The sequence below is a fragment of the Sciurus vulgaris genome (assembly GCF_902686455.1).
Source record: "Sciurus vulgaris genome assembly, chromosome: X".
Taxonomy (NCBI): Eukaryota; Metazoa; Chordata; class Mammalia; order Rodentia; family Sciuridae; genus Sciurus; species Sciurus vulgaris.
In genome coordinates this window covers 122,382,564-122,405,998 of record NC_136471.1, presented here as the reverse complement: position 1 = coordinate 122,405,998, position 23,435 = coordinate 122,382,564, and the positions used below count along the sequence as shown (strand labels likewise).

General features: G+C 37.6%; 1 protein-coding gene across 1 annotated transcript; it reads right to left on the bottom strand.

The window, feature by feature from the left end:
• Window positions 1–1,377: 1,377 nt before the first annotated feature.
• EIF1AX (eukaryotic translation initiation factor 1A X-linked) lies at window positions 1,378–19,515 on the bottom strand. The gene is made up of 7 exons (XM_079122983.1): window positions 19,280–19,515; window positions 13,242–13,325; window positions 9,830–9,933; window positions 8,919–8,969; window positions 6,945–7,026; window positions 5,914–6,005; window positions 1,378–4,162 (listed from the first exon to the last, which is right to left on the bottom strand). The coding sequence occupies exons 1-7, from the start codon at window positions 19,293–19,295 to the stop codon at window positions 4,157–4,159; spliced, it is 435 nt and encodes a 144-aa protein (XP_078979109.1). The 5' UTR covers window positions 19,296–19,515; the 3' UTR covers window positions 1,378–4,156.
• Window positions 19,516–23,435: the final 3,920 nt, after the last annotated feature.

The window sequence follows — 23,435 nt, the reverse complement described above, 5'->3', positions numbered from 1 at the left end:
GGGAATGTAGCTCAGTGGTAGTGTGCTTGCTCAGTGTGTTCAAGGCCCTGGGCTTGATCCCCAGCACCACAAAAGAGAAAAGAAAAAAAGAAAAAAAAGTGAACAAGTTAGCCAGAGGTATAAATATTTAGTTCACTTGTAGGCCTTTGCACAGTACAAAACAAAGTCTGCTAAATGTGATTTTGGCAATTTTCATTCTTGACAATTGATTTGCCATTAGAAAATGTCTTCTTCAGCACAGATTTGTGACAAGTTTTACTTCCTAAGCAATGCAACTTTATATGGAATGATTAAATGTTTTCATTCAGATCAATAAAAGAGCGACGAAAACAAAAAGTGAACAAGGTATATCTTTTCCTCATATATCACAATTAAGTTTTTTAAAAAATTAGTTTTAGAAAAGACTCACCATTAACAAAAATTTATAAAAGCATTATAAAGTTTGAAAAGAATCAATTGTATACTTTGGTGAAAGTTGATTCATATTTTATTTTCTAATTGCAATTTGCATCTCATTTCTTTACAGTAGTCCACATGATGGGAAAGGAAACCTCCAAATCAGCCAGTACTAATTAGTTATCATGAATCTATAGTAAAAGGACATAAAAGGACTCATCAAAGACTTAAAAATGAAATATCACCATAGCCATGAATATTGGTAACTATAAACTTTCTCTAAAGAAATATAGAGCAGTTGTTATTCTATAAAATATCAAGCAACTTTGAGCCTTTCATCTGTTAGGTCTTATGCTGAATTAAAGAAGGTTGGTAGCAATTACTTTAAATATCATGTCCACATAAATATACAAATATATACTCTACATGTTCTTTCTATCATAGTAATCAAAGACTGCAAGCAAAAGATATGGTAGAGAACATAGAAGACATGCATCTTCTATCTTACACAGTCCTGGGTATCAAAGTGAAAAGAGGCAGCCACTGCTCTAAGTGCATTATACATATAAAGATCTACGTTATTAATCCTCTCAACAATTCTGTGAGACAGGTACTATTCTCATTATGCCCATCTTACAGGTAAGGAGCCTGAAGCTAAGAGAAGCTGGAAAAGGCAACCATGTTTACCTATGGTTCAGGGCAGTGGTACAAGCCATTTGACCCCAGGGCTTCTGCACTTTCCTTCCTAGCATACAGCCTCACAAGGAACAGGCAGGCAGGTGGGCAAATTCCAACATACTCTCTGAACTGCTCAGTTCATTCTATACCTGAGAGTCTAGTATCTCTTCACACTTGTACTAAGAATTCAGATTTTGCTTGTTTTCCGAATAGGAAGGAAAAAAGCAAAGATAAAAAGGATGATGGTTTAAGGTAAACCCCAAACAAAGTGGTATGTCAAAGTTCATGGGCGTCTTAACAGTATAAATGAAACTTACCCTTACTAAGTAGGATAAACATCTCATACCAATACAAATCCTTTTTATCTTTATGACAGTTAAGTAACATAAAGAACCTCATTTTCATTCTGATACCTTCACTGTTAAGCCACAGTCAATACTGGATGTCAATATATCTGCACACAAAATGAATCGAGTAGAAATCTAGCTAGGTATTTTATTCAAAACATGCTTTTACCTATTTACTCAGAGTTACTCTGAAGTCAACAATGACAGCAGTTTATAGCTATTAAAGATGTTATTCAACATCATTAGTTAATGTTTATGTAAGATAGATGAAATTAAGTTTAATTACAAGCCAGTTTTTAGGCAATTATTTATAGCCATGATTCCACAGATGCAATGAGTAAGCCAATGGGTGTATTTCAATAAAATATAAAAATTTCCATCATGCATAGAGTACAGGCTCCTAAAGAAGTGGTCTTTTTAAAAGCTGGATGTTCAAGAAAGCCTAGACAACTAAATCTTGGCACAACTTTTTACACAAATTCTTGGTTTGGTTATTCAGCCACTTTAGTAACATGACATGTATATACTCTAACTGGAAGTAGAATAAACTGCATGAAAAATGGAATCTTCTCAAATTGATCAGTAATAACTATTACACCTCTTAGCAGTAAGAAGCATTATTCTTAGATTTTAAGCCTTTTATTTTTCTTTCTGGACACTGCTTATAGCATTATAATATGGGAACCAAAGAGCATAACCAAAAACAAACAAAAAAAACAAGAGTTTTCTTGAGGACCACTCACACCCATGCCTTATTTGAAGTATAGTCAAATCAACAAAATTATAAAATTTTCACATCAAAGAATTCCTCCAAGTAGCACTGCATGAGGTACCACCTTACCTCAAATATTTAATCATTATTATTCCACATTTTTCAGGAGGCAACAGCAATAAATCAGGCTGTTACTACCTAAGCATGAAAAAATACACCATCAGCAGATACGTGAATTGGGGTCAGAGTTGTAATTTAAAAAAAAACTCTCTAATGAAATCATATTTGTTAGAAGAAGTAAGTACAAAAACTAATTTTTGAGTTGTACTATCCCTACCAGGAACTGTATCACATATGCAGAGTTCAAACAGTCTTGGTAAAATAAGGTGGAAGATTTAAGATACAATATAAATTCAGCAAAACACCTTTAGGTACAGAAACCTAAATATCTTATATTTTGATTACTGATGATAACAATCACTAAGTAAACTCTCCAAAGCTGGTTTCTTATGAGTACTAAACCAGTCCTTGGTCTCAGATGCATTGAACCAAGATAAATGTTCAGAAACTTCATAGAATAAGAAACACGAACCACAATGAGGCACTCTATACTGTTCTGATAATGTTTTATAGTACCTCAGATTGTAAATTCAGTTTGTACCCTTAGAAAAGTAAATTATAATTGATTGGGATTAGAGAAGATTTGCTAGTTTTCTGAAGCCATGTGAAAGTTTATTCCCATGTGTATTACTTTTCATCACTGAAAAATTCTCTCGAGATCAGCGGAATAAAAGTTCTACAAGCAACATAAATAGATCTATTTTAAAATTGGATATGATTACAATGTGGCTAGTGAGGTTTGAAGAAATGACAACCAAAAACTAAAGGTACACCTGAACTCCTAATACAAGGAAATTTTCCACATAATAAAATACATCCTTAATACAAACCAAGACATAATATACTCTGTCTGCAGCATGATGTTTTCTTTATTACATTTTTCAGTTGTAGCTCTTCCATTCAGAAACTGGAGACCACGTTTTCATTAAGTTCGTGATTTTTCCTTCCTCTTTCCCCAGCTCAGGGATAGGTCGAAAAAGGCTTAATTTGTACAAGTTGTTATGAATTTAAATCTTCATTTATATATTTTAAGTGTTAATAAAGCATTCAAAATGTAGCTTGTATATGACTTCTAAAAATAAAATAACACTTTTAACATAATCTTTCTGCTCTGCAAAAATATTCTACATACATATGATCAAAACAATCTTTTCCCATTTAGGAAATTTCCTATGCACAGTAATGGAAAAAAAATCTACCAATATTTCCAATGTTAAGATAGCTGGGTGCCACCTAGTGCTCCATTTCTGTAACTACTACCTTTACAAATTCAAACTTGCTATTACAACCCAGGTTCTAAAAACTACATTTTAGAAATATTCCCCACCCCCCACGTTTATGATGGCAAAATAAGATCGTGAAAAGAATGCATATGATATCAAAATTAGTGTAAAAGTAACCACATGATACTTAAATATGAAAAAAGACGTATCATTTTGACTTCAAATGCAGATTTCTGCCTCCTTCAAAATTTTTTGGGAACATCTAGGTAACTGGAATATACAGAAAGACTGTATAGTCAACAGGTTAGTCAAAAGTAGGGCTTAATCATAATTCATAACAAGTACAAGGCAAATGGTTTATTCAAAACATCCATTTACTTACTGCAAGTGTTCAAAGTAGGAAAGGCAGTTATGTATTTTTTTTTCTTTTTTCTAAGTAGATGTGCTCTTCTATCCATAAGCTCCATTACATCAATAGCACAAAGTGAATTTAATGTTTCACTTAAGATAATTCAGCATTGTCGGTTTTTAAGGAAACAAATACCTTAGAAACAAATCAGTCTGCCTTAACAAATCACAATCATGCTAATGAAAATTTAATCTTCTTTGAGGGTTATGGCCAAAATCCAAACTGCAGGACAATCTTCAGAAAAATTGGAATGTAAAGTGTTGGGTTCAATTTAGATCTGAAAGGGAAAAGAACGTCAGGTCAAAGAAAAAAAAGAATTACCCTCAATTCTGGTCTGCTGTCAGTGCCTCTTTATACTTTCCTTTGTAATGTTTATGTTATGCAGAATATTAAGAGTATCTCCTTCCTTCCTTTTGTGCTAGTGATTTGAGATTTTTATACTGTGGGAGCATGATCTCTTTAAGAAATGGACAAACATGTCCTAATTCTCCTCTTCTCAGTCTGAATATAGGAGTATAAGTAGAACACCTTTAGACCATCTAGAGAGATGTCTAGGGAAAAAGGTATTGTTCTCAGGTGATTCAGCAAACCCTTACAAAATGCTCAAGAGAACTCAATTACCTTTAATGACCATTATCTAAGTCTGCTGGGCCCAGTTTTGAGCAGGAACTGGCACAGATTCAGAAATTCTTTTCCGAGAAAATCTTGTCTTGTCAAGATCCTTAGCCTATCACTTCATTGTGTGTGGCTTCATATTTATGCATTTTCTCTGGCTATTTCTTAAATTTTCTGAAGAGACTTTCTATTTCAGCGAAGTCATCAAAATATTTAGATCAGTTCTTAATCCTTAACACACTGGCTACGTTGGTTCTTGCCAAAGAATAATAATTCTACTGTCCTAACAGTTTAGTTAGAATCTTGGCTCAGGATCTCCAAAGTGAAGTATGTTAAAAAACAAACAATAAAATGATGTGTTTATTTCTCCCTTATCATTTTCTATTTGGGGGTATGCTTTAAAATGTATACAATGTTAGTAGAATAGTACCATGTTTTAAAACTTAATGCCCCCACTGAGTTTAATTCATGGTGTGAGTATTCTAAATGATTTGGAGATGCACTGAAATACAAAATGGACTACAGGATGAATTTGGAGATAATATGATTATTCAAATATCTTCAGGTTCTGGATCCACTGATTCAACCAACCATGCAGAGGAAACATTTTTAAAAATGTGTCAGTACTCAACATGTATACTTGTCATTAGTGCCTAACAATACAGTATTGCAAATATTTACTGAGCATTCACATTGTATTCGGTATAATAAGTAACCTAGAGATAATTTCAATTATATAGGAGGACACACAGGTTATATAAGATACTATACCTTTTCATAAGGGACTTGAATATCTATAGGTTTTGATATCCTTGCACTAGGTGTATAGGTATGCATCTATTTGCCTATCCTGAACTATCAACTGAAATGACTATATAGAAGTGTTAACTGTAGAATCTTGGTGGTGGATATCACTTGTGGTGCCTAAATCAGATGTCCCCAAGACTGGCCTTGGTATCTCTCAAAAGTTCTGGTAATTCTATTGCATAAGCTTGGTCAGGAACAATTACTCTAGGTATTTTCAAATTATGAATTTGAATCAAATCAAACATTATTAGTTTTGATTTATGTACATAGATACTTTGGGAACCTCGTTTCATATGTAAAGGGTATTGGAAAGCAGGACTTACGAGTTATGATTATAATGTGTCTGGCATTCATACTGCCAAAGCAAACATTGATCTTTTTAGGAAGAAATACTGAAAAGGGCTGTTCAGAGTTCCCAAAGTAAAAATAACAGTTTGGTTATCTTGTAAATAATTCTGAGGATTTTAATTCATGGACAAGTCTCAAAATACACTCTTGTATAAGTGTTCCACATTCCTAGAATGAATGAAACTTAATGGAAAGGGTTGGCTTTTCTGTGCCTAACAAATCAACAGAAACTAGAAAATGCAGTATGCATATACTTACATCATCAATGTCTTCATCATCATCTCCAATGTCATCAAACTGAATTTCATCATCATCTCCAGGACCAAATGTATCAGTTTCATTGATTTTAGCTGAAGACACAATAACAAACAGTCTAATATAATTGAGATGTTACTAAAATGAGTAATTGCCAAGTTAAGTGTACCTGATATCAAATGTTGAAGTATAAAAGGAGATTCTCTCACAAGCCAACCATGTAATGTAATTTAATCAAAGTTTTCATCATAAGGAAAACCTTCCAAACTTCCATCTTCCAACACTACTATACAGAACAAATTTCCTGGCAAGGTTACAGCTTTGTCAAGATGGAGAGTATTTATGTTATAATTATCTTTTGTCCACAAGGATATTTTTAGCAAGGCAGACTCTATACTAATTCCAAAGCTATTTACCACTTCCAGGTAGGCTTAAAAAAATGTTTGGGCACATACTAACAACTCTATTTCTTTAAGGACAGCTGGTTTGCATTGATGTTTGACTCATCAATCAGAAAGATTTGGTCAAATACAACAGTGAAAATGGCATTTTCTATGTCACAAATGCTAAATAATTTCAGCAGAATTTTCATGATTACATAAGAATATGTTTTCATATATAGCTCAGTTAGTAGAGTGCTTGCCTTACATGCACAAGGTCCTGGGTTCAATCCCCAGCACCACAAAAACACAAAACAATGGATCCAAAAATAAAAATAACTGCTAAGCAAAAAAATGTAGGCTTACAAATTAGTATGTAAAGTACATTTCCCCTTTGATGAGGTTATGAGAGACTTAATTTTTTAAGTTTGCTGCATTAAAAATGTATTACTTGCTGGGCATGGTGGCACACATCTGTAACCCCAGCAACTCAGAAGTCTAAGGCAGAAGAATCACAAGTTCAAAGCTAGCCTCAGCAACTTAGCAAGACCCTGTCTCAAGTAACCAAATAAGCAGGCAAAATTCACGTAATTCTACAAAAATTCCTCTACCTAAACACTGATAACATAAACACCATATGACAAGTGTCATTACCATGCTCTGGAAGCTCGCCATAAGCCTTCAGACTTCTAGCTTCATCTGCATTGTATTTTAAAATTACATCAGCTTTGTTATCCTTAAATAGAAACAAGTAAATTTTAGAACTGATTATACCAAAATATTATCAGTTATTTCATAAATTACTTTTGAATTGAATAACAACATCAAATCTCACTGTTGTGTTACAAACCTTTCTTTTTCTTAAAAGTTTTCTCCTACCTTTGAAAAACATCCTTGGGTTTAGCCCAGAAGGAAACTGCTTATGTGCATGATTAAATAATGAGCTTAGGAAAGATATTTATTGATCTTACTTTAAGAACAGAACTGTGAAGACCCAATCTTTTATTTACTTTGATTAGATCTCAAGAAATACAAGTTCCCTTGGACCATAATTTCCAGGAGCATCAAATACTAAAATTAAAAAACCGAGAAAGGTATCATGACCTAAGGAAATTAATATACCTTCCCATATATCTGTGATTCTTAGGGTATGTACCAATCAGACTCTCCTAGAATTTTTATATCTCCTGATGATAAATTAGTGAATGTGAGGCTCATCAATTTGTATTTTTAAAAGTTCTTTTGGTATTTCTGATCCAAAAGATCCACTGATATAACTCCTTGAAGCATTTATACTTCCCCATTTGAAATTAATCTGCCTCAATTAAGGAAGAAAACAGATCACTTCAGCCCACTGGGATCTTGTTAAGGTGCATGATCTGATTGAAGAGGCTTGGGGTGAGGACCCAGGAATCTATTTCTAACAAGATCTCAGAAGACGGAGATGCTACAGATCTCTGGACCACCCTTTAAGCAGCAGGGGCATAGAAGGATCATGGGAGATTACCTAGTCAGAATGTTACTCCTTTAAGAACTTTGGTGTCGGGCTGGGGAGATAGCTCAGTCGGTAGAGTGCTTGCCTTGCATGCACAAGGCCCTGGGTTTGATCCCCAGCACCAAAAAAAAAAAAAAAAAAAAAAAAAAACTTTGATGTCCTTTCTAATAGGGAATTAATTTTTCTTCCTACTTCTAGGGTTATTAAGATCAAAAGGAGAAGATGGATATTAAAATGGTTTGTGAATTTAAAGCAGACTTTCTCAACCAAGGCACTACAATTATTTTGAGTGGGATAATTCTTTGTTGTGTGTCCTATCCTGTGCAATGCAGGATGTTTGGTATCACCTATGCCCTCTATTATACCGATAACACTGCCCACCTCTTATAGTTGTGACAATCAGAAAAGTCTCCAGGTACTGACAACTCCTGGGAAGGACAAAATCACCCAGGGTTGAGAACACAATGATATAAAGTGATAGTTCCAATTCTTTATTGGGGCTATAAAAATACAGATATTATTAAATGGAGGTGAGTTCTAAAAGGTAGAAGTCAAATGGTTCTCCCAGGTCCATAAAGAGCACAGAGTCAAAGTTGGGATCATGATGGGTAACTACCATTTTCTTTCCCAGGTACTCATCTAAATTTAAAGCACATACTTACATCAATAGTATGTACATATTGTAATTACTTGTGTGCCTATCTTATTCTAATAACAGGCTATATGCCTTTTCTGTGATGGGCACCTGACTCATTCAGTGTATCCCCTACAATAATGGTTCACAGATTTTTATTTAAGACTTATAAAAAGTCTTTTTTTATTTAAGACTTTTTAAAAAGTTGGGGAAAGGAATCCAATGTAAGATTATATTTTTATTTTGCAACTAAAAATGAATTAACCACCACTATGTATTATGGCTCATTCCAAAAAGGGGGGGGGGGTCTTTTTAAATACTAAAAAACAAAAACAAAAACAAAAACAAAAAAAAAAAAAACCAGATCATTTAGCTTTTCAAAAACTTTATGTATGCATTAACTCCACAGACTGGCATTTGGAAAACATAATCCCTGGGATACTGAGCATAATATCTAAAACACAACTGGCTCTTAAGAAATGGATCATCAAATTTTTACCTGGTAGTCTCGGAGACCAACCAATATGATGTCTGAGGTATTTATCCAAACCTACAAAAGAAAAGTCATCATACAATGTATTTAAAATAAAAATGAAGAATTAAGAAATTCCACAGTAATGATGATTAGCTTATAAAGTAAGAAACTTGAGACTGTGAACCACTTAAGTGGTTATCTACTAGAGAACAGAAAATTATGCAGTTTTATCTTCTGTCTTCCACCTATCCACATATACACAGTTCCCAAAAGCCCTTTAGTTTGGGAACAGAGGATTAATATTACCAAATTTTTAAAAATTACAAAATCAGAGCTGGGACTTTTTTTTTGAGGGGGGGGTGAAAGGGATTAAACACAGGGGCATGCTAAGCACAGCTCTAACAGTTAGCTACACCCCCAGCCCCAGTGAGTGATGCGTATTCAAATTTTCTTAATACGCTTTATAGCCATCCCACTCAACCCAGATCCAAAAATGGCCCACCTATCAGGTCCCTTAAGACTTCTTAAAGCAGAATAATTCCCCAGACTTTTTCCCCTTTCATAACATTAGCATTTTAAGAGTCAGGTGATTTGCTTTGTAGAATGTCCCTCAATTTGCATTTGTTGGCTATTTTCCTCATGCTTCAGATTCAGGTTAAATATGCTGGGCAGGAATACAATACAGGTGATGCAAAATATTCTTTAAACAATGGAATCTGTAGAAAATTACCAGTAAGTCATCATTGTTTGACTGAAAGGTAAATTGTCAGGCCCATAAAAACTGTAGAGGTGGCAGGGTGGGGTGGGAGGGTGGGATGAAGCTCAGAGTTAGAGTGTGCCCTGGGGTTGAGCCTTAGTACTCATCCCAACACAAAACTGTACAGGCATGCATCCCACCGATTTTATATTAGATTAAAACAAATCTCCACACCTACCTTTTTTCTCAATTTCCCTCTGATGTGACATAACCTCTTTACACCATCGAAACACATTGCTTCTAATCGTCCATTTCCCAACATTTTGATTACCTGAGCATACTCTGGGAAGGGGAAAAGAAAAGGAGAATATGGAATATTGCCCAATTTTGATAAAAGTAACTTAAAAATTCACACAAAATTAACAAGTAAAACACATGGTTGTATTAGCTGGGAATAAATACATGCAGCAAAAGTATAAATACCATGCTATTTAATGGCAGAGGCAGAACCAAGGCTCTGTAGTGCCATTTTTTTGGGGGGGGGTGCTGGGGATCGAACCCAGGGCCTTGTGCTTGCAAAGCAAGCACTCTACCAACTGAGCTATCTCCTCAGCCCTGTGATGCCATTTTTATAACGTGTATCTGCCATTAGACATGTTTAATTATCTACTCATTTTAAATAAGTAGACTAACTCTGTCTTCATGACTATATGCTCTACTTCTGGAGATCAAAGGTGGCTTATCCCCAAATGAATATTACACTTCATCAATCTCTCACTTTTATTCTCTTCCTTTAGAGCCTTTAGAAGCAAATCTCAAGGAATTTTTAGTACAAGTAGTTGAAATATTAATGGTTTTATATTAGAATGTCTTGGTGATCAGAAGAGTTCGTAAAGCCACAAAGGGGTTCCCAAGTAAAACACCAATTTTCTTTTGGTGGTACTGAGGAATGAACCCAGGAGTGTTCTGCCTCTGAGCTACTTTCCTAGCTCTTTTTAAATATTTTGAGATCGGGCTTGCTAAGTTCACCAAGCTGTCCTCAAACTTGTGATCCTCCTGCCTTAGCCTCCTGAGTAGTTGGCATAACAGGCATTTGCCACCATGCCCAGAATAAAATGCCAAAATTTTATTTATTTTGAACCTAGGGGCACTTAACCACTGGGCCACAACCCCAGTACTTTTTATTTTTTGAGACAGGATTTCACTAAGTTGTCTAGGGCCTTGCTAAATTGCTGAGGTTGGCTCTGAACTTGCGATCCTTCTGCCTTGGCCTCCCAGACTGCTGGGATTACAGGTGTGCACTAACACACCCAAAACACCAAATTTTTAAACAGAATCTTTTCAAATGGGTACCCAGGGAGTTACCCAATTTCACTGTCAATGGAAAATACTCGGAGAAGATTATGTGACCCAAGTACAGTGGTAGTAGTGCTTGGGACACAGGACTTCAGACATTTTAGGTTACTCGTAAGACTGATTCCCAAAGAGGATATATACTAACTTGTATACATACTGAGGATATATGAAAGGCTCAACCATGGGGCTGACATGTAGAAGTGAGTTATTCAGACTACAGTGAACCTAGTGTCTCAAGAAGATTGGTCCATTCAGAGGCAGCCTCTCTTTAAAGTAGAGAAAAAACATGAAAAAAAGTATTGTCTGCCTAAATAAACTCAACCGCTAATAGAGGCAAGAATGACTAAAGCTAAGAAATACAAGGTCTTGCCAGGCAGGGTGGTGCATGCCTGTAATCCCAACAATTTGGAAAGCTAAGAAAGGAGGACTGCAAGTTCGAGGTCAGCTCCAGCAACTCAGTGAGGTCCTAAGCAACTTAGTGAGACCATGTCTTAAAAAATAAAAAGGGCTGGGGATGCTGCTCAGTGGTAAAGCCCCTGGGTTCAATCCCCAGGACCCCTGCCCCCAAATGATCTTTTAGCCAGAAGACATGTTTCATTTTTAGTCACTTGTGTGTACAGCATGAATATATGTACCAAAAATTCTATAAAAAGACAATCAAGAAACGTTATCTGCTGAAGTGCTGGAAATTGAGGCAACTGGTGATATTGGAATATAATCATATTACTGTTAAATTACCTGTGTGTGATATGTAGTTCTATTGCAGTTATATAGGGAATATACTCAGTCTTAGGAAACATATGATGAAGTAAAGGAAAATAAGGTATCTTCAACTAAATTTCAAATGGTCCAGGAAAAAAAAAATGCATCTCTTCTTTTCTTTTTCTTTTGTACCAGGGATTGAACCCAGGGGAGCTTAACCACTGTGCCATGTCTCCAGCCCCTTTTTATATTTTATTTAGAGACAAGGTCTCGCTAAGTTGCATAGGACCCCACTAAATTGCTGGGGCTGGCTTTGAACTTGTGATCCTCTTGCCTCAGCCTCCAGAGCTGCTGGGATTATAGGTGTGCACCATCACACCCAGTCCACACATTTCTTAATACACACACACATGTTGAAGGATTTAAGGGAGTTCATTATACTAATATGGCAACTTTTCTTTAGGTTTGAAATTACTCAAAATAAAAATGTGGGGAAAAAAACGCCAAGTGATCTAGTCAGAAATTTATGTTATACACCTTGGTATGGCATTGACAAAAATCTTAACCAGTCTAAAAAGGTCAGTTGATTGTTTAGTTTTATGTTACTGTATTTTATGAAATCATAAGCTAATGTCACTAGGGAATGGAGAGGTCTACAATAGCCTCAGATTCTTCCTTCAAATATCCATGGTCTTGTGAACTTATCATGTAGCATCATTTATGTCAAAAAGGTCCACTAGGCTGGGTGTATGGTGCATCCCAGCTACTGAGGAAGCTGAGGTAGGAGGATTAGTTCAAGACCAGTCTCAGCAACATAGCAAGACCCTGTATCAAAATTTTTTTGGTACTGAGGATTGAACCCAGAGGTGCTTAAACCTCTCAGCCACATCCCCAGTCCTTTTTAATATTTTATTTAGAAACAGGGTCTCACTGAGTTGCTAAGTGCCTTGTTAAGTTGCTGGGGCTGGCTTTGAACTCATGATTCTCCTGCCTCAGCCTCCCAAGCCACTGGGATTACAGGCATGCGCCACCACGTCTGGCAACAATTTTTTTAGGAAGAGGGGGATGGGGATATAGCTCAGTGGTAGAATGCCTGAGTTCAATTCTCAGCACCAAAAAAAAAAAAAAAAATCCACTAAATCAAGAAATTGTCAACTACAGCTGTTCAAGAATGTGCAATTTGTTCTTCATCTTTTTTTGTTAGTTTTCTCTTTATATAGACTCTGGTTTTATAAACAGTCTACCTGTGGCTGGCTGGCCACAGCCAGCACATCAACAGGGCTGGGCAGGGATGGACTATTTAGAGGCCTGTCACAGGGCTGTACCATAGCTGTGTCCTGGTCATCCTTAAGTTATAACTCAAGTGCTCACATAAATTGAGGAAACGTGTGTAAATCCTCAATGCAGACTGAGACCAGGAAATGATTATGGAAAGAAAGGCTCTAGAAGTGTGAGAAATGAGAAATGGAAAACAAAAAGGGATAAGAGATTTACTGCTTAGGATTATGAACAGAACCCCCTTTAGTGATTGCATTCCATATTTAAAGAGGAAAAGATGTTACAAAAACAGTCTAATGTATGAAACCACTTACCTTGCCCATCCTCTTTGAACACCAGCTCTCTTTTTTCAGACTCATTCTCATTCTTACCTCTGCGTCTGTTTTTACCTCCTTTACCTAATAATTTTTAAAAACGAGAAAAAGAAAAATGATATGAATTACTTGCAAAACAGTAAGAATACATTTAAATAAGGCTTATAAATTATATTTTAAATCATTAAAGTGAAAAATTCACCTAATTTGAGTAACCTCAATCATATTAAATGTTAACGTTAACATACCACCCTCCCCACTCTTCATGGATTTTTCTTTTGGGATTTTTCTCACCCAAAATACAAACAGCAAACATTATACATGAAGTCAGGCATTATGGTGCAGGCCTGTAATCCCAGTGAGGCAGGAGGATCACAAGTTTGAGGCCAGCCTGGGAAATTTAAGGAGACCCTGTAATAGGGATGTAGCTCATTGTAGAGTACTTGTCTAGTATGTGAGAGGCCCTAGATTCCATCCCCAGTACCACCATCCAAAAAAACAAACAAAAAAAAAAAGATACACAAACACACACACAGAGAAAAACATTCTAAATTAGCATACATCCTTTCCAAATAAAACCACAATTCCATACAAATTCCTTTTTTTCTCATTTCTTTTTAATACAAATTTGGATCTTTGGGTGTGTTCTGCCAACAGAAACAAACCAAAAGAGTAAAAAATAGGAAAGATAAAAAGCTCACGCAAAAATATATAGAACACTTCATGAATTTTCCCCATATGCATTCTTCTTTTGAAACCTTGGGTGCCTTTGGAAGGAATCAGATGTTTCTAAAATTCAGTGAACAGAGTGTCTGGACAAAGAACTGTGTTTTTTAAAAAATATGTTTTAGTTGTAGGTGGACACAATACATTTATTTTATTTTTATGAGGATTGAATCCAGTGCCTTACCCATGCTAGGTGACTGCTCTACCACTGAGCCACAACTCCAGCCCCCCAAAACTGTGTTTTTTCACTTTTGGTGTAGCAGAGCACTTATACACTGAAATCTCCATTCAAAGTTCAATTTACTTTCTTTTACAAAGATGATCCTTGTTGTTTCTGTTATATGATCACAGTAACCATGCTCTCAACTACTAGGCAACAATGCTATCTATTTTGTCATGACCACCCTATGAGGTAATAAGTCATTTATTCCCAGATACCAATGAGCTCCCTGAAACTCAGAGAAGTTAAATAATTCACTGAAGATCACAGCAAGCAGGGTCACCCATAACCTTCCCAATCTTTTTTTGCTCCTAGTTCTCAAATTAGGAACCTCTCCAAAGCATTTTGCCCCCTTTTCAGAAATCTAAATCACACACTGGGTCTTGATAAATTCTATAAAAGTGCCTGTCTTTCTCCTACCTGAAACCTCACAAAAGGTGTGTAGGAAATGATGAGGGGATGTGAAGCTACAGCTACTGGAATGGAACACACTAATTTTGTTGTGATACAGCAAGAACAAATCCAAGAACCACAAGTGTTGGAATTTTATCTTATAAGATGCAGTTTATACTGGATATTTAAAGTTAAAAAGGTGCTCACTGCCCCAACTTGGAAGCAACAAAGATGACCTTGAGTTGGTCAATGGATAAACAAACTGTGGTACATCTATACAATGAAATATTAGTCAGTGATAAAAAGAATGAGCTATGAGGCCCTGAAGAGACATGGAGGAACCTTGAATGCACACTGGTAAGTGAAGGAAGCCAACTTGTAAAGGCTATGTACTGCATGATTCTAATATATATGACATTCTGAAAAAAACAAAACTATGGCAATAATAAAAATATCAGTGGTTGTCAGGAGTTTGGGAGAGAGAGATGAATATATGGAGCATAAGAGATACTTAGAACAGTGAAACTATTCTGTATAATACTATACTGGTGCATTCATGTACCAACCCTAATGTATACTATGGACTTTGGTTAATAATGTATTTCTACTGGCTCAGTATTTATAACAAAGGTACCATACTAATGCAAGATGTTAATAATGAAGAAAATAGCAGGGGAGCAGAGGACACATGGGAACTTTGTATTTGCTTCTCATATTTCTGTAAACCTGAACTGCTTTAAAAAATAGCCTGTTTAAAAAAAAAATCAAAACAGCAAGGTACACAAAGATGCAATCAACAAAATACATAGACTGATGGGCAAATATTCAAGATACATTATGAAAAAAAACAGATCTGCATATTAAAAGATATTTAAAATACTTGTCAGCCAATTAACACACAGACCAATCACAACACACGGACCATATATGGATCATGATTCGGTATGGATGGTGCAAGATTAGCAATGAACTGGGGGTGTCTGGAGCTAGGATAAGGTTATACAAAGGTTCATTATACTGTTTTATTTTTGTACATATTCGAGATTTCATTTAAAAATAAATGAAAAAGGAAGGTAGAGAAGGGTATAAAACTAACAGTGGTGTGAAAAAGGGAATACTTATTTGTTTATATATACATATATACATAAACTATCTCTGAAGGACACACAGAAAAAGTTAACAGTGATGGCCTCTGAGAAGGAGGAGGCAGCAATGGGAAAGAGCATGCTTCTTATACTATGGAACATTAATTATGTGAATATATTTACTACTCAAAAATTTTAAATAAAAAATCCTTCTACAAAATGCAGAGGTGTGACATCCTCTTGATGGAAAATCTGTTAAGAAGGTCACTGTCATTAAGTGAAGGAAGCAGACCTAGCTTAGAGCATATGAAGAGGAAAAACTAGTAAGAGTAATATTTCTGGAATGGAAACAAGAGGACTGTGACCAGATGTGGAGGGGAAGACAAAGGGGAAAGTAAAAGATGTCCAGAGTTTTCACACAAACCCCTTAAGGTCATCAATTCTAGCCTTTGTAAAATGAGGGAGTTAGAAGACCCAAATATGTCTACTGTAGAATTCTCATTGGTGTCCTTAAAAATCCCCAAACTTTCCTCTCCCCTATCATTTTCCTTCATACTTTAAATACAATTTTCCACCTTCTGAGGAAATTAAATTTTCTCTTACCTACCATCTTTATGTTAGTAATTTTACATCTCATCCCACTATTTCAACTTGGTATTAGTCTTAGATTTCCAATAGTTCATTATATCTCCAATGAATGAGTCTATCATCAAACTCAATTTGATTCAAAGCTCAATTTACCTTCTTTCACAAAGCTGGCCCTTAATCAACATTATTGTTTCTGTTATATGACCCCAGTAACCATGCTCTTAACTACCATGTAATAATGTGACAAATTTACTCATCACTTTCATACTTTACCAGTAAGTTCACTAAAGCTCAGAGAACTCAAGATTATCAATCAGTAAGCAGGGGTGACCAGATTCATACTGAATTCTTTTTTGCTCCTAGCCTCCATATTAGGGTACCTATCCACAGTATTTTGTTCTCATTCCACAACCTAAACCACATTGGCAGCCATTTCCAAAAGGTGGGAGACAGGCTATAAGTGGTAGTGACATCAAGGGACTCATGGGAAGAGCTTAGAAGCAGCACAAAAAAAAAAAAAAAAAAAAACAAACTCACAACCCAAAAACAATCAAGAGTGTGCACCTGGCCACAAAGACACATATCTGACTTTTGAAGCAGGGCACTTACTCTCTCCTGGGCCAGTGTCACCTTGTTCTGTGCTATTGTTAGGTGGGCCTCTACAATTTCCTGACCTACCCCAAATCCTTCAAGTTCAGTATTTGAGGCATTTTTAGGGAACAGGAAAACTACTTTCTTGGAAAGAGAAAAGTACTTCAAACTATTACGCCTGCCAGATCTTCAAACTAGAGCACATTAGGGCCAGGATCATACCTGCTATATTCACTGAGTTATATACTTGAGTTTGGTAATTCCTCAAATGAGCCAATCAAGAATAGTCCAATACATTCCTAAGGAGTGGTGATCTAAAAATCATAGGTAATAACCTCTTCAAGAATTGGCTTTATAAGTACAGGAAATGACCTCGGTGGTTACTTCTAGAAAGAAAGGAAGAGAGTAAAAGGGGACTGGAGAGAGATGCACACAGGGCTTTGATGTGTGTTGTAATTCTTAAATTCACAGTAATGAATTCCCAGGTGTCCATTATACTTTTGTATCTCTCAAATGTTATTTATAAAAAAATGATTCATTATTTGTCAACTTATCAGAATTAACCATATTCTGATCATTTCCCCATTTTAATGCCATGTAATGGGATGCTCTTTGACTAGGTCTGAGTGGCTGACAAATAGTATTAAGTAAAATAAACATTCCAATGTTTTATCTTACTTTCTAAAAAAATAGACTCTAAACTGAATCTAAATTCTCAAATTCCTTCTTTAAAGCAAATAGAGGTATTTTGGAGAAATTCCCAGATGGGATCTTTCTTAAGTAAAGCATGAGGCTAGTGGTTAGGGGTGATATTAGTGTAGAAGTCCTGTCCCATTGGAACCAAAGGGGAACCTATTATTCACCCAAAGGTGCAGTCAACAGAAGGGAAATGACTTAGCCCAACAAATATTTATTGAGCATCTTCTACATGCCAAGTGCTGGCAATCTGATGTGATTAAGACAGACGCTATTCCTGTCCTTTAGAAGTTACAGCCTGGTGAGGGAATTGGAAATCTCATCACTTGAAATAAAGATGTGAATAAGATACTTATAGAAGTGATCCAGCTAACATGTCAGAATGAAGAATTCTATAGATTAAAAAAATTATAGAACTGTGGTGGAACATGCCTGTAATCCCAGCTACCTTGGGAGGCTGAGGCAGGGGGATAACCAGTTTGAGGCCTACCTGGGCAACATAGCAAGATCCTGTCTCAAAGAAAAAAAAAAGAAGAAAAAGAAAAAAAGAAAAATTGTAACACTTCTAAACATTATGCTTGTCACCCATCTTTCTCAGATTACCAGTAAAAATCCTTGCCACAAAAAAGACCTGCAAGTTCGTTTTTAAGACCAGTAAGGTGTGTAGCAACCTGAGAGGACTGCACCAAATAGTGAACTGAAGTGGGACCAAGTACCTTGAGAGATAATATAAGTAGGGGCAGCTACGAAACAGTTAAATAGAAAAGAGAACACAAGTAAGCCTGGGTCAGAAGAGAAGATCTTAAGGATGAATATCAAAGGAGACTTATGGGCTATGTAATACGCTCCTCTCCTGTGAGAAATACAAAGCTTTACCTGTTTCTACTTGCACAATTTTCTTCAAGAAATTCTAAATATATTAAAAGTAAAAGAAACGCTGTAAGTCTATAAAAAGGAGAATTTCTTTGCTGAGTGTTCTGCTTTTACTTCAGATTAAGCCTTCCATTTTAGAAACCCCAAATAAACTCAACCTCGTCTGATAATTTGTCAATGTTTAGTCCCAGAATGGAGAACTTAAAGGGATTAATTCTCATCTCAATATATACATGATGTGAAGCAAAGTCAGAAAACTTGGCTAAATGTGGATAGAGTCTTCTGGGGGGAAAAAAAAGTTAAAACCCATAAAGAAACGGGGCAAAGTAAATCTCTAGATATGAACCCTAAAAACGCATCAAGGTATCACACACTGTTTATTAGGGACAGAGCGTAGCCTCAACAATACTGAACAACTGTCCATAAAGAAGCCCGTGCAGGAGTACCAGATGGGCACGAGAGCAGTCATCACTCTTTTAAAGTTCAGAACTGCTCCCAGGGCTTAACTCTCCACGCTGGGTAATTCCAAAGGGACCCATCTGCGAGGGCCAGGAGATCCCGAGGGAGGTCTTCCGACAAGTCCCTGAAGCGCCGTGGTCAGTCTGGCGCGAACCAGGGGCAAAAGCCCACATTCTCCCACAGGAGGCCCTACAAAAATGGCGTCGGCTCCACCCCAATGTGACCAAACTGGGAAACAGGAGTAACTTCCCCGGCCCTCTCCCGAGCTCTGAGTCGCATGTGGAGCGCCCAGCCACAGGCAGACAGGGCAGGAAGGTCACTCCGGCCTGGGTTTACCCGGAGGCTAAGGCAGGGCCGGGGAAATGGGGCCGAGTAAAGCCATAGTCCCGGGGTCCGGGTGGCATTACCTTTATTCTTGGGCATGGCGGTGAAGGTGGACTCGCTGAGTCTCCGACTTCTTTCCGATTAGGGGCGGCGGAGGAGGGGACTCCTCAAAAGGGCGCGATGGGCGACACGAAAGAGCGCGCGCGGGACCAGGCAGGCTCTTGGAGGCCGAGTAGCATGCGCCGGAGAGTCTGGAGACAGGGTTCTTCCGAGATCCGCCTGCGCCCACGCTAGACAGCAGCAAATGGCGTCGCGGCTGCTTGCGTCGCCTTTCCCCGCCTCCCGCCACCGGCAGGGCCCGCCCCCCTCCTCCCGCTCTAGGGCGCAGGCGTGGCCGACTAACCCTTATTGTTAAAGCCGAGGGAGCTGAGCTCGGGGAGGGCTCTGAGGAGCCTGAGAGCACGCTGGGGGCGGGACCGTGAGCCTGGAGGCGGTGGAGTCCCGGAGTGGATGGATGGGGCCCTGCGTCATAGTAAGGGCAGGACTGAGGTAGCTGTGGCTGCTGTGTGTACCAACCGTCTGCTGGTTTGTAACCAACCCGGCGTCTCCCGGTGTGACAAGTTGCTGACTCATTAACCTCATAGCTAGCTCACTTTTAACGTGGCCCTTTCACCAACCCAGCCAAGTTGGGAACCTGAGGGGAAGGGGAAGGCCTTTCTGTCATCCATTACTAAAGCATATTCACATGGCACTTGGTATTACTTTTTAAATATGTCTTCCCTGCCTCATTGTTGCTTATCACTACCAGCACTTAACAAATTGGCACACAGTGGGTGCTCAATACACATTGGAAAAAAGAAAGGAAGGAAAGACAAGTTTAGGTGTTCGGGGCTGAATTATGTCTCTCTAAAGTTCTTCTTCTTCTTTGGTACCAGGAATTGAGCCCAGGGTTGCTTAACCACTGAGCTACATCCCTACCCCTTTTCAATTCTTTTTTTTTTTTTTTTGAGACAGGGTCTGCCTAGGTTGATTAGGACCTTGCTAAGTTGTTGAGGCTGGCCTAAAACGTGCAATTCTTAGGCCTCAGCCTCCTGAGTTGTTGGGATTACAGGCCTGTGCCACCTGGCTGGAAGTCCAAATGTTTAAAAATGGAAAGTCTCTGTCAAGGTGGGAATATAGTTCAGTGGTAGAGTGCTTGCCTAGCATGTGTGAGGCCCTGGGTTTGATCCCCAGCAACACACACACAATCTCTGTCAACTGCCTAATATAAAAATCTCAAAGGAGAAAATAAACATCAGTGTTCATTTCTCCATGACAAATAGCATGGTTCCCACATATGACTGTTCATAAGAATGACTGGGAAAGAGGTAAATCATGTGGACATCTGGGGGAAATGTGTAGGCAGAGAAAACAGGAAGAACAATGTTTAGTATATTCAAAGAATAGTGAGAAGGAGCTCGGCATGGCTGTTAAGTGCCTGTACTCCCAGCTACTGGGGAGGCTGAAGTGGGAGAATCTCTTGAGCCTATGGGTTTAAGACCAGCCTGGGTAAAATTGAAAGATCTGTCTCAAAAATTTTTTTAATTAAGAAGTAGCAAGAAGTCCAGTGTGGGTAGAATGCAACAAGCTAAGAGAAAAGTTTGGGGAGATAAGATCAAGATCAGAGAGGTAAGGAGACCAGATCCTTGTAATCCTTAGGAAGTTTTAAACATGTTATTTTGCCTTTGGTTAAGAACAGACTGTAGGGGGTAAAGGTGGTAACCGAGATTTATGCTAGATGCTATGCAATTATCCAAGGAAAAGACAGTGGTAGCTTGGAAGAGGGTACAAGATTTCTTTTTGGTGATAATGAGAATAATGGCTACATGTCTTTATACTAAAAAACACTGAATTGTACACTGTAAATTGGTGAACTTTATGACTTGTGAATTGTATCTCAATAAAAGTGTTCAGAAAAAGAAATGGGAGAATGGATCTGACCATGGAAAAATAAAATAAAATTGACAAATAGTACAGGGGACTTAGCTGAGTTTAGAAAACAATAGATTGCAGTGGTATCAGCTTGCATAATTGTATTTCTTCCAACATATAGTGTCCAGAAGTGTACACACAGCATAAACCAAAATGATCCAAGATTGGAGTTTTGCTCAGTGGGTGTAGTATAAAGGCAAAGATGTAAGGAAGTTAAGGATGCTTCTGAGAGAGAAGTTCAGATGATCAATTATGAGGCCATGATGTTCAGTCTGAGTAGTAAAGGAAATAAGCGGGTAAAATTCAAATTTTAATATGATTAATTATGCATTTGAAGATCTGGCCCCTGCCTATCACTTGAGTCTCAAGTCTTCTTATATTTTAAGCTCCAGGTATACACAACATTTTATTTTCACAAGAACCTCTTATTCTGTCTGAATCTCCATACATTATGTTCTGTTCTTCACCTTTCCTCTTTTAGGTCTCAGCTTAATCATTGTTTCCTTGGAATGTCTGCCCTAATCCCTAGGCAGCCTGGCTATGTATTTTTAAAGCATCATCCTGCACTTCTTTTACCTATATTTTTTAGTGTCAATTCTATCAATCCAGGGTGCATTAACACAAAGCTGCAGAAAGCATTCCCATAACAAATACTTCTACTCTGGGTCAGCTTAAGGAGTCAGGAATTTCTCTAGATAATCATGGTGGTAGACTAGTAAACTCTTAAGATGTCCATGTATGAATACCAGGAAACTGTGAATGTTATCTCACATAGTAAAAGGGAATTTATGTTGCAGATGCAACAAAGACTGCTAATCAGTTGACCTTGAAATGGGGCAATTATTCTAGATCAACTGGGTAAATCAGATCTAATCACACAAATCTTCATAAGTGAAAAAGGCAGAAGAGATCAGAGAGGTAGATGCATATGAAGAGGACCAGACCACTGTTGCTATAAACAACAAGTTTGCAGTACTGGGGATGGAACCCAGGGACTCCAGAGAGCTAGGCAAACACTCTAATACTGAGCTGCTCCCCACCCCTCCCCAAAGCATGCTGCTGCTTTTGAAGATGGAGGAAGGGTTCCATGAGTCAAGTGATACAGGTGGTCTTTAGAAACTGGAAAAAGCAAGGAACACTTCTACCCAAGAACTGCCCCAAAGTAGTACTGCCCAGCTGAGACCCTTATTTTAGCCCAGTGGCACTCATATTAAACTTCGAAACTTCAGAACTGTAAAATAAATTTTCATTGTTTTGAGTCACTAAATTTGTGGTTATTACAAAAGTGACAGAAAACAAATACAGTTAACATTCTTACAGTGTCAGTATAATTCCAACTAGAACTTAATACTGGCCATCATATCTGAATACCCAAATTTATCAAAGTGGATAATGCCTAAACCAGCTGAATTATCTCCCCCAAATTCAAAAGTTGAACATCCAACCCCCAGTACCTCAGAATTAAATATCATAGTATTTGGAGAGGTGACCGAATTAAAATGAGACCATTAGGATAGGGCCTTAATGCAACATGATTGGTGTCTTTATAAAAAGGAACAGGCTGAACATGTTGCTCAGTGGTAGAGAATTTAACTAGCATGGGCAAAGTTTTGTGTTCAATCCCTAGCACCACATACACAAAGAGGGACATCAGTGATGCTTATGCAGAGAGGATGAACCATGTGAAGAGGCAGAAAGAGGGCACCATCAAGTCAAAGGCAGAGGTCACAGCTTGCAGGCACCTGAATTTTGGACTTCCAGCTTTCAGAACTTTGAGAAAATAAATTTCTACTGTTTAAACTACCCAGTCTATGATATTTCCAAATATAAAACTACTAAAAACATCTATAGGGAGAGAAAGGGGTAACTTCAGGCTTATATAACACGTACCCTCTCAGAAATCAATGATCTCAAATTTCCTTTCAAACATGCTAATGAGACTTGCTAGTAGAAAAATGAAAAAATTATTCTAAAATGCTTTTAGCAAGATACTTGGTCAGCTGGGTGCGGTGGCACATGCCTGTAATCCCAGCACTCGGGAGGCTGAGGCAGGACCCAAAGTTCAAAGCCAGCCTCAGCAACTTGGCGAGGCCCTAAGCAACTTACAAGACCCTGTCTCTAAATAAAATATAAAAAAGGTTGGGGATGTGGCTCAGTGGTTGAGTACCCCTGGGTTCAATCCCCAGTGTATACATATATATATACATTTAGTCTTTATAGATGGCTTATTGTAAAACCTGCAATTTGTGATGTATGGCTGGCCAGAGA

Excerpts from the sequence above, each read along its gene's own strand:
- EIF1AX (XM_079122983.1), bottom strand. Across the intron at positions 9,934-13,241 it reads GTTCAAAGAGGATGGGCAAG|AGTATGCTCAGGTAATCAAA; the intron begins GTAAGTGGTTTC and ends TCCCCTTCCCAG. Across the intron at positions 8,970-9,829 it reads GAGGGAAATTGAGAAAAAAG|GTTTGGATAAATACCTCAGA; the intron begins GTAGGTGTGGAG and ends TTTCTTTTGTAG.